The sequence below is a fragment of the Salmo trutta genome, chromosome 38, assembly GCF_901001165.1.
Source record: "Salmo trutta chromosome 38, fSalTru1.1, whole genome shotgun sequence".
Classification (NCBI taxonomy): Eukaryota; Metazoa; Chordata; class Actinopteri; order Salmoniformes; family Salmonidae; genus Salmo; species Salmo trutta.
Genome location: NC_042994.1, coordinates 28,773,225 through 28,785,914, shown reverse-complemented (window position 1 = coordinate 28,785,914; position 12,690 = coordinate 28,773,225). Strand labels below are relative to the sequence as shown.

The 12,690-nt window shown below is 46.1% G+C and overlaps 1 protein-coding gene across 1 annotated transcript in view; it reads right to left on the bottom strand.

Annotated features, from left to right (window-relative positions):
- Positions 1-12,313, bottom strand: part of LOC115178578 (cAMP-specific 3',5'-cyclic phosphodiesterase 4B-like) — a 45,642-nt gene extending 33,329 nt beyond the window's left edge. Inside the window, exons 1-6 of the mRNA XM_029739833.1 lie at positions 12,226-12,313; positions 9,118-9,757; positions 7,508-7,642; positions 7,036-7,163; positions 1,027-1,236; positions 687-797 (exon numbers count right to left, since the gene is read on the bottom strand). Of these exons, the coding sequence (XP_029595693.1) occupies positions 687-797; positions 1,027-1,236; positions 7,036-7,163; positions 7,508-7,642; positions 9,118-9,168 (635 nt within the window). The 5' untranslated portion in view covers positions 9,169-9,757; positions 12,226-12,313. The remainder of the gene's footprint in view (positions 1-686; positions 798-1,026; positions 1,237-7,035; positions 7,164-7,507; positions 7,643-9,117; positions 9,758-12,225) is intronic.
- Positions 12,314-12,690: the final 377 nt, after the last annotated feature.

The window sequence follows — 12,690 nt, the reverse complement described above, 5'->3', positions numbered from 1 at the left end:
ATCACTATATAGCAGCCCTATGGGGTCCTGGTCTAAAGTAGATCACTATATAGCAGCCCTATGGGGTCCTGGCCTAAAGTAGATCACTATATAGCAGCCCTATGGGGTCCTGGTCTAAAGTAGATCACTATAGAGCAGCCCTATGGGGTCCTGGCCTAAAGTAGATCACTATATAGCAGCCCTATGGGGTCCTGGCCTAAAGTAGATCACTACATAGCAGGCCTATGGGGTCCTGGCCTAAAGTAGATCACTATATAGCAGCCCTATGGGGTCCTGGCCTAAAGTAGATCACTATATAGCAGGCCTATGGGGTCCTGGTCTAAAGTAGATCACTATATAGCAGGCCTATGGGGTCCTGGTCTAAAGTAGATCACTATATAGCAGGCCTATGGGGTCCTGGTCTAAAGTAGATCACTATATAGCAGGCCTATGGGGTCCTGGTCTAAAGTAGATCACTATATAGCAGCCCTATGGGGTCCTGGTCTAAAGTAGATCACTATATAGCAGGCCGTTGGGGTCCTGGTCTAAAGTAGATCACTATATAGCAGGCCTATGGGGTCCTGGCCTAAAGTAGATCACTATATAGCAGCCCTATGGGGCCCTGGTCCAAAGTAGTGGACTATATAGCATTTGAATTGGGACGCAGACCAGCTGTTAGATGTTTTGATTGACAGGTGAGCACTGACTTGACGGTTGGCATGGAGACGTTGGCGAGGAGGGTGAAGTTGCTCCGTACCGAGCGCAGGCTGGCCAACACCTGAGCAAAGGGGGTAACAATGAAGTCTTCTCCTGCATGCCTGAAAGGGAGGGAGAGAGAGAGAGAGAGAGAGAGAGAGAGAGAGAGAGAGAGAGAGAGAGAGAGAGTGAGAAAGAGAGAGAGTGTTAGAAACAGAGAGAGCGAGAGAGAGAGTGTTAGAGACAGAGAGAGCGATTAATAAAGACAGAGTGTATTAGGATATGTAGTCATGATAATGTCAATTGGCCAATGGTTTGACTCATACACACACTGACACCCCCCCTTCTCACCCTTCGCTGGCGATAGAATTGCGTGAGACTGAGTTTTTGGGGGACATGTCGTAGTCAGAGTCTGACCGGTAGAGGAAGGACTCTCGTCGACCCCCCTGGGGGAAGGATGGGTGCAGGGTCAGGCTGGGACTCTGGGAGCCAAGAGGGGTATGGCCCGGAGACACCCCGTTCTCCAGCTCACTGAGAGGTTGGGGAAGAGAGAGACAGACACTATGATTATTATATTATGACAAACCATTCTCCACCTGGAAACTACTGAAGGGGGGCGGAGAAAGGGTGACCACATTTAAAATACCCAAAAGCGGGACAACAGGATGATTTTATGGGACAGGGTCGCCAACATAAATACAACAGGATGATTTTATGGGACAGGGTCGCCAACATAAATACAACAGGAGGATTTTATGGGACAGGGTCGCCAACATAAATACAACAGGATGATTTTATGGGACAGGGTCGCCAACATAAATACAACAGGATGATTTTATGGGACAGGGTCGCCAACATAAATACAACAGGATGATTTTATGGGACAGGGTCGCCAACATAAATACAACAGGATGATTTTATGGGACAGGGTCGCCAACATAAATACAACAGGAGGATTTTATGGGACAGGGTCGCCAACATAAATACAACAGGAGGATTTTATGGGACAGGGTCGCCAACATAAATACAACAGGATGATTTATGGGACAGGGTCGCCAACATAAATACAACAGGATGATTTTATGGGACAGGGTCGCCAACATAAATACAACAGGAGGATTTTATGGGACAGGGTCGCCAACATAAATACAACAGGATGATTTTATGGGACAGGGTCGCCAACATAAATACAACAGGAGGATTTTATGGGACAGGGTCGCCAACATAAATACAACAGGATGGTTTTTTGGGACAGGGTCGCCAACATAAATACAACAGGAGGATTTTATGGGACAGGGTCGCCAACATAAATACAACAGGATGATTTTATGGGACAGTGTCGCCAACATAAATACAACAGGATGATTTTATGGGACAGGGTCGCCAACATAAATACAACAGGATGATTTTATGGGACAGGGTCGCCAACATAAATACAACAGGATGATTTTATGGGACAGGGTCGCCAACATAAATACAACAGGATGATTTTATGGGACAGGGTCGCCAACATAAATACAACAGGAGGATTTTATGGGACAGGGTCGCCAACATAAATACAACAGGATGATTTTATGGGACAGGGTCGCCAACATAAATACAACAGGATGATTTTATGGGACAGGGTCGCCAACATAAATACAACAGGATGATTTTATGGGACAGGGTCGCCAACATAAATACAACAGGATGATTTTATGGGACAGTGTCGCCAACATAAATACAACAGGATGATTTTATGGGACAGGGTAGCCAACATAAATACAACAGGATGATTTTATGGGACAGGGTCGCCAACATAAATACAACAGGAGGATTTTATGGGACAGGGTCGCCAACATAAATACAACAGGATGATTTTATGGGACAGGGTCGCCAACATAAATACAACAGGAGGATTTTATGGGACAGGGTCGCCAACATAAATACAACAGGATGATTTTATGGGACAGTGTCGCCAACATAAATACAACAGGATGATTTTATGGGACAGTGTCGCCAACATCAATACAACAGGATGATTTTATGGGACAGTGTCGCCAACATCAATACAACAGGATGATTTTATGGGACAGTGTCGCCAACATCAATACAACAGGATGATTTTATGGGACAGGGTCGCCAACATAAATACAACAGGATGATTTTATGGGACAGTGTCGCCAACATAAATACAACAGGATGATTTTATGGGACAGGGTCGCCAACATAAATACAACAGGATGATTTTATGGGACAGTGTCGCCAACATAAATACAACAGGATGATTTTATGGGACAGTGTCGCCAACATAAATACAACAGGATGATTTTATGGGACAGGGTCGCCAACATAAATACAACAGGATGATTTTATGGGACAGTGTCGCCAACATAAATACAACAGGATGATTTTATGGGACAGTGTCGCCAACATCAATACAACAGGATGATTTTATGGGACAGTGTCGCCAACATCAATACAACAGGATGATTTTATGGGACGGGGTCGCCAACATAAATACAACAGGATGATTTTATGGGACAGTGTCGCCAACATAAATACAACAGGATGATTTTATGGGACAGGGTCGCCAACATAAATACAACAGGATGATTTTATGGGACAGTGTCGCCAACATAAATACAACAGGATGATTTTATGGGACAGTGTCGCCAACATAAATACAACAGGATGATTTTATGGGACAGTGTCGCCAACATAAATACAACAGGATGATTTTATGGGACAGGGTCGCCAACATAAATACAACAGGATGATTTTATGGGACAGGGTCGCCAACATAAATACAACAGGATGATTTTATGGGACAGGGTCGCCAACATAAATACAACAGGATGATTTTATGGGACAGGGTCGCCAACATAAATACAACAGGAGGATTTTATGGGACAGGGTCGCCAACATAAATACAACAGGATGATTTTATGGGACAGGGTCGCCAACATAAATACAACAGGATGATTTTATGGGACAGGGTCGCCAACATAAATACAACAGGATGATTTTATGGGACAGGGTCGCCAACATAAATACAACAGGATGATTTTATGGGACAGTGTCGCCAACATAAATACAACAGGATGATTTTATGGGACAGGGTAGCCAACATAAATACAACAGGATGATTTTATGGGACAGGGTCGCCAACATAAATACAACAGGAGGATTTTATGGGACAGGGTCGCCAACATAAATACAACAGGATGATTTTATGGGACAGGGTCGCCAACATAAATACAACAGGAGGATTTTATGGGACAGGGTCGCCAACAGAAATACAACAGGATGATTTTATGGGACAGTGTCGCCAACATAAATACAACAGGATGATTTTATGGGACAGTGTCGCCAACATCAATACAACAGGATGATTTTATGGGACAGGGTCGCCAACATCAATACAACAGGATGATTTTATGGGACAGTGTCGCCAACATCAATACAACAGGATGATTTTATGGGACAGGGTCGCCAACATAAATACAACAGGATGATTTTATGGGACAGTGTCGCCAACATAAATACAACAGGATGATTTTATGGGACAGGGTCGCCAACATAAATACAACAGGATGATTTTATGGGACAGTGTCGCCAACATAAATACAACAGGATGATTTTATGGGACAGTGTCGCCAACATAAATACAACAGGATGATTTTATGGGACAGGGTCGCCAACATAAATACAACAGGATGATTTTATGGGACAGTGTCGCCAACATAAATACAACAGGATGATTTTATGGGACAGTGTCGCCAACATCAATACAACAGGATGATTTTATGGGACAGTGTCGCCAACATCAATACAACAGGATGATTTTATGGGACAGGGTCGCCAACATAAATACAACAGGATGATTTTATGGGACAGTGTCGCCAACATAAATACAACAGGATGATTTTATGGGACAGGGTCGCCAACATAAATACAACAGGATGATTTTATGGGACAGTGTCGCCAACATAAATACAACAGGATGATTTTATGGGACAGTGTCGCCAACATAAATACAACAGGATGATTTTATGGGACAGTGTCGCCAACATAAATACAACACGTTGGCCAAGTCTTCACGTTTTTACCAGTGAATTGTCCAAACTGCATCTGCATGTCAATCATTTGATTCTCAATCTGTTTCAATGGGAATATGCATTTATGTCTTCCTCAACTACTGTCTGGTGAGAACATCAGAGCAGATGGTGTTCACTAACTATAGCCCAGGGCTGTCCAACCCTCTTCCTGGAGATCTACTGTCCTGTAGGTTCAGTCCAACCCTCTTCCTGGAGATCTACTGTCCTGTAGGTTCAGTCCAACCCTCTTCCTGGAGATCTACTGTCCTGATCTCCAGGAAGAGGGTTGGACTGAACCTACAGGACAGTAGATCTCCAGGAAGAGGGTTGGACTGAAAACCTACAGGACAGTAGATCTCCAGGAAGAGGGTTGGACTGAAAACCTACAGGACAGTAGATCTCCAGGAAGAGGGTTGGACTGAAAACCTACAGGACGGTAGATCTGCAGGAAGAGGGTTGGGCAGCCCTGCTATAGAGCCTTCCTGTGTTATGTGTCAATCAAAGCACATTCTGCCTAGTGGCGCTGTTGAGGTTTGGCCATTGATAATTTTTTTATTGAACGATTCAGCTAACCATCCTAAAACCTCATAAGAAATTACTTAAGTGGTGTTTTTGATGTAACAGTAACGTTGTACTATGCTATTATACTTGGTTCTGTTATTGTAGAATACTAATGAATCACCACTTCCAAGACAATGACTCAGCTACCGAGGTAAAATTAGTTTTACATTGGATAGGTTCCCCTCTATCCACTAGGATTCTCTGCCTCTAACCCTATTACAGGGGCTGAGTCACTAGCTTACTGGTGCTCTTCCATGCCGTCCTTAGGAGGGGTGCATCACTTGAGTGGGTTGAGTCACTGACGAGGTCTTCCTGTCCGGGTTGGCGCCCCCCTCGGGTTCGTGCCGTGAGGGAGATCTTTGTGGGCTATACTCGGCCTTGTCTCAGGATGGTAAGTTGGTGGTTGAAGATTTCCCTCTAGTGGTGTGGGGGCTGTGCTTTGGCAAAGTGGGTGGGGTTATATCCTGCCTGGTTGGCCCTGTCCGGGGGTATCGTCGAATGGGGCCACAGTGTCTCCTGACCCCTCCTGTCTCAGCCTCCAGTATTTATGCTGCAGTAGTTTATGTGTCGGGGGGCTAGGGTCAGTCCGTTATATCTGGAGTATTTCTCCTGTCTTATCCGGTGTCCTGTGTGAATTTAAGTATGCTCTCTCTAATTCTCTCTCTCTCTCTCTTTTTCTTTCTTTCTTTCTTTCTTTCTTTCTCGCTCTCGGAGGACCTAAGCCCTAGGACCATGCCTCAGGACTACCTGGCCTGATGACTCCTTGCTGTCCCCAGTCCACCTGGCCGTGCTGCTGCTCCAGTTTCAACTGTTCTGCCTGCGGCTATGGAACCCTGACCTGTTCACCAGACGTGCTACCTGTCCCAGACCTGCTGTTTTCAACTCTCTACAGACAGCAGGAGCGGTAGAGAACTCTGAATGATCGGCTATGAAAAGCCAACGGACATTTACTCCTGAGGTGCTGACTTGTTGCACCCTCGACAACCACTGTGATTATTATTATTTGACCCTGCTGGTCATCTATGAACATTTGAACATCTTGGCCATGTTCTGTTATAATCTCCACCCGGCACAGCCAAAAGAGGACTGGCCACCCCTCATAGCCTGGTTCCTCTCTAGGTTTCTTCCTAGGTTCTGGCCTTTCTAGGGAGTTTTTCCTAGCCACAGTGCTTCTACACCTGCATTGCTTGCTGTTTGGGGTTTTAGGCTGGGTTTCTGTACAGCACTTTGTGACATCGGCTGATGTAAGAAGGGCTTTATAAATACATTTGATTAATAGTCTGTGGATATTTGGGTTCTCTCTCCTCAATAGCTATTGAACCAAGCACGCCATGACTATGAAGAAGGTATGTTCTGAATTTGGGTTGGATGGAGAACAAATCACACCTTTTAAAATAAAATACCATTTTGGATTTCAATCTTCAATAGCTCTTACACAAAAACACGCCGACTATGATAATGATATATTCTGAACCGGGGGAAGGATGGACAAAATCCACAGCTTTTAGAGACAAAGGGACAAAATCCGGGGACATGTGAGGGAGTAGTAAAGGAAGAGAGAGAGGATGGTTTACAATGCTACTCAGGTCAACAACACTACATGGAAGTATAGTTGTATATCTGGGTTGTGTGTGTGTGTGTGTGTGTGTGTGTGTGTGTGTGTGTGTGTGCATGCGTGCGTGCGTGCGTGCGTGCTTGCGTGCGTGTGTGTGTGCGTTACCTGTCTGCGTCTGCAGGTGTGATGGCAATGCGTGGTGGGATGCAGAGGGGCAGGGACGTGGGGCGTGGCATGTTACTCAGGATCTCAGGTGAGCGTGTCCTATCTCGGGGGCGGAGCCAACACGGAACCTGAATGGATGATAGGATTGATTGATTAACCAGGTAACCAATAGGATAGATTTTATTAAACCAGGTAAGTCTCTTTTGCAATAATAGCCTGACAGGAACCACAATAACAAAAGTCTCTCTACGATACACTCACATTTGACAGTGGTTGTGATACAACTAATATAAGTTTGTCTGCACAAAAACGTTCACACCACCATTGTGCCATCTCTCCAAAACACTTGTGTAAATATCTTTGTGCAGAAAACTCTCAGTTGTATCACAAGTAACTGTTGTGTATCGCACTGCTGATGAAATCCAAAGCACATTTCTGCTGTAAAAACATAATATTCTTTCTACTGTTCTACCTGCAAACTGGAGGCCAGCCTCCTGCTCCTCCCCATGCGTAGCTCCGCCCCCAGAGTGGCTCCTGACGTATAGGAGCTGCTGTAGAGCCCTGACTCCGCCTTCTCAGCACAGCCTGACGAATCAGCGTCATTATCCTGGAGAAAGAAAGAGAGAGAGCGGGAAAGAGAAAGATTATATATTATATATTTTTCACAGGTTTTCACCATATTTGGGTGGCAAACATCCAGAAGTCAATTTACTGATGGACAGGAAGCAGAGGGTAATCTACTGAATGACAGGAAGCATAGAGGGTAATGTTACTGAATGACAGGAAGCATAGAGGGTAATGTTACTGAATGACAGGAAGCATAGAGGGTAATGTTACTGAATGACAGGAAGCATCGAGGGTAATATTACTGATGGACAGGAAGCATAGAGGGTAATGTTACTGAATGACAGGAAGCATAGAGGGTAATGTTACTGAATGACAGGAAGCATTGAGGGTAATATTACTGAATGACAGGAAGCATAGAGGGTAATATTACTGAATGACAGGAAGCATAGAGGGTAATGTTACTGAATGACAGGAAGCATAGAGGGTAATATTACTGAATGACAGGAAGCATAGAGAGTAATATTACTGAATGACAGGAAGCATAGAGGGTAATATTACTGAATGACAGGAAGCATAGAATGGAATGTTATGTGAATGACAGGGAACATAACATTTTATGTTATGTGAATGACAGGAAGCATAGAATGGAATGTTATGTGAATGACAGGAAACATAGAATGGAATGTTATGTGAATGACAGGAAACATAGAATGGAATGTTATGTGTTTCACAGGAAGCATAGAATGGAATGTTATGTGAATGACAGGAAGCATAGAATGGAATGTTATGTGAATGACAGGAAGCATAGAGGGTAATATTATTATGTGAGCTCACTAAATGGAGATTTAGAGAGGCTGCATGCTGGTCTATGGCACCCCATATCTGTGTGTGTCTGTGTGTGTGTTGTGTATAAGCCCTCTACAGAGAGAGTGTGATCTGCACTGCAGCAGCGTAGCAACAGAACACAGGGGGAATGGAAGGCAGGCTGCTAGTTGCTAGGCAACAGTGTTCCATGTTCTATGCCTAGTCTCTAGTTGTCCAAAGCTCCAGATGTAAAGAGATGCTTCACTGTTGTTATTGTAGAGGCTACACAGAACACACACACACACACACACACACACACACACACACACACACACACACACACACACACACACACACACACACACACACACACACACACACACACACACACACACACACACACACACACACACACACACTGTCTACTACCACAGACTGCAGCCTTGAGGTCAGTGGATGGAAGGGAATCCATCCATTAAGAAGAGAAACTCCTGACTGTAGTCCAGGGACACCCCAGTCAATAGATCTCCACGCTGTGTGTTTACCCTACATACGTCTGTGTGTCTGTGTGTGTGTTCCTGTGTCCCTGTGTGTGTGTGTGTGTGTGTGTGTGTGTGTGTGTGTGTGTGTGTGTGTGTGTGTGTGTGTGTGTGTGTGTGTGTGTGTGTGTGTGTGTGTGTGTGTGTGTGTGAGTGTGTGTGTGTGTGTTACCTCCTCCTCTCCGGCCAGCGACAGACGCTGCACGCTGCGACTCTTCTTCATAGTGATTGGCTGATTGTTCTTTTTGGCCCCTCCCCCGGTGCGGACGGGACCAGAACCCAAGCAGCACAGCAGCTGGAGAGCCAGGACCAGAGGGGTCTGGGGTTACAGGTCAGGGGTTAGAGGTTAGGGGTCAGACCAGCCAGGGTCAGACCGGGCCACAACCACGGGTCACGCCCCCATCGGACTCAGCAGCCAATCACAACGTGCAACGTCTCAGTCCTCCCCAAGCTCTGATTGGCTGGAATCCTGGTTCCTCTAAAATTCCCAAATGTGTAATCCAGTGAGATGGTGAGGTTAGTAATCCGCAGTCCGATTGGTTGCTTGGAAACAGCAATGAACCCTCGCCATCCTCCGAATTTGTTCTGGGACCAGCAATCCTGTATCTGATCGGTTCGTTGGATTCGGGTTCTGTAGGTTCTGTGGGATGCAAAGTGAGACACCTGCGGTTCATCTGTGCAACGGAACACCAAAATGTGTAGAATCCCAGCTCTGATTGGTGGAACGGTGCATCCCTGACATGACTGCCACTGTAACCCTGGTTTTGCCGGTGTATCAGAACACAGGTCAGTGTCCTGGACAAAGAGGGACACTGTAGACAGAGAGCAGAGCATGACATTGGTAAAAACATCAATATTAAAAACACAGTCTGAATCGCAAATTACACCTTATCCTCCTTTTGACCAGGATGCTAGAGTACTCCTTTTGACCAGGATGCTAGAGTACTCCTTTTGACCAGGATGCTAGAGCACTCCTTTTGACCAGGATGCTAGAGTACTCCTTTTGACCAGGATGCTAGAGTACTCCTTTTGATCAGGATGCCAGAGTACTCCTTTTGACCAGGATGCTAGAGTACTCCTTTTGACAAGGATGCTAGAGCACTCCTTTTGACCAGGATGGTAGAGTACTCCTTTTGACCAGGATGTTAGAGTGCTGCTTTTGACCAGGATGCTAGAGTACTCCTTTTGACCAGGATGCTAGAGTACTCCTTTTGACCAGAATGCTAGGGTACTCCTTTTGACTAGCATGCTTTTGACCAGGATGCTAGAATACTCTTTTTGGCCAGGATGCTAGAGTACTCCTTTTGGCCAGGATGCTAGAGTACTCCTTTTGACCAGGATGCTAGAGTACTCCTTTTGACCAGGATGCTAGAGTACTCCTTTTGACCAGGATGCTAGAGTACTCCTTTTGACCAGGATGCCAGAGCACTCCTTTTGACCAGGATGCTAGAGTACTCCTTTTGACAAGGATGCTAGAGCACTCCTTTTGACCAGGATGCTAGAGTACACCTTTTGACCAGGATGCTAGAGTACTCATTTTGACCAGGATGCTAGAGTACTCATTTTGACCAGGATGCTAGAGTACTCATTCTGACCAGGATGCTAGAGTACTCCTTTTGGCCAGGATGCTAGAGCACTCCTTTTGACCAGGACTCATACTAAACTACTGTAACACTACAGATCACAGGAAGTTGGTGGCACCTTAATTGGGGAGGACGGGCTCGTGGTAATGGCTGGAGCGGAATAAGTAGAATGGTATCAAATATATCAATCACATGGTTTCCATGGTTTCCATGTGTTTGATGCCATTCCATTTGCTCCATTCCAGCCATTATTATGAGCCCTCCTCCCCTCATCAGCCTCCACTGCTACGGATGCCCTAACTTCAGGCTATGCCCAAACCCTACACCACATTACGAGCACGTCGTTCTACCACCTCTGGTCTTTTGGCCCTCCCATGCCTACAAGAGGGCAACTCCCACTCAGTCCAGTCAAAGCTCCTCTCTGTCCTGGCGCCCCAATAGTGGAACAAGCTTCTCCCTAACGTCAGGGCAGCGGAGTCCCTGGCCATCTTCCAAAAACGTCTGAAACCTCTTCAAGAGTATGTCAAAAAAGACAACTCAGTCTTCTCATCAGAAAAGAAACACACTCTCTCTCTCTCTCTCTCTCTCTCTCTCTCACACACACGTAAACACAGACACAAGGACATGAATCCAGAGAAGGCAGGCAGGGACATGCCCACACCATCCTGAGGCAGCTAACTACACACAGTACAACATCCCCATGTAGCTCGCCTCCACAATACAGCATCCCCATGTAGCTAGCCTCCACAATACAGCATCACCATGTAGCTAGCTAGCCTCCACAATACAGCATCCCCATGTAGCTCGCCTCCACAATACAGCATCCCCATGTAGCTAGCCTCCACAATACAGCATCCCCATGTAGCTAGCTAGCCTCCACAATACAGCATCCCCATGTAGCTAGCCTCCACAATACATCATCACCATGTAGCTAGCCTCCACAATACAGCATCCCCATGTAGCTAGCCTCCACAATACAGCATCACCATGTAGCTAGCTAGCCTCCACAATACAGCATCACCATGTAGCTATCCTCCACAATACAGCATCACCATGTAGCTAGCTAGCCTCCACAATACAGCATCACCATGTAGCTAGCCTCCCCAATACAGCATCACCATGTAGCTATCCTCCACAATACAGCATCACCATGTAGCTAGCCTCCACAATACAGCATCACCATGTAGCTAGCCTCCACAATACAACATCACCATGTAGCTAGCTAGCCTCTACAATACAGCATAATCATGTAGCTAGCCTCCACAATACAATATCACCATGTAGCTAGCTAGCCTCCACAATACAGCATCACCATGTAGCTATCCTCCACAATACAGCATCACCATGTAGCTATCCATCACAATACAGCATCACCATGTAGCTAGCCTCCACGATACTGCATCAGCAGGTAGCTAGCTAGCCTCCATCTATTCTGCTATTATAGTCCCTCCTACACACAACATAGACACAACACACACCCACACCATACACACACACACACCACACACACACACACACACACACACACACACACACACACACACACACACACACACACACACACACACACCCGACTGGCACGTTGATTTTACGTGGTCTTCCCTTTTAACGTCACATGTCATTCTACACACGCATTGCTAACGACATCTGTCAGACACACACACACACACACTGCAGGGGGAGAAAACACCACTCACCTTGATCGGTTCAAGATCAATGGAGAGATGCGCTCAGCCTCCACTCTCTGTCTCGGTTTCCCTCGTCTCTCTGACGCTTTCTCTCCCTTGCTCTATATCTCTCTGTCTTCCTCTCTCCCTTCCTCTCTCTCTCTTGCTCTATCTCTCTCTCTCTCCCTTGCTCTATATCTCTCTGTCCTCCTCTCTCTCCCTTCCTCTCGCTCTCTCTCTCCCTTGCTCTATATCTCTCCCTCTCTCTCGCTCTCTCTCTCTCTCTCTCTCTCTCTCTCTCTCTGCAGAGTCCCAGTGTGTCACAGTGAAGAAAGAGAAATGCCTGGCAGACTCATGAATAATACCCGCAGCTCCACCAGCTACCCCCTCCCACTTTCTACAGTGGTCTCCCCCAATACCCCCTCACCCTTTTCTCCCCCTCCCACTTTCTACAGTGGTCTCCCCCAATACCCCCTCACCCTTTTCTCCCCCTCC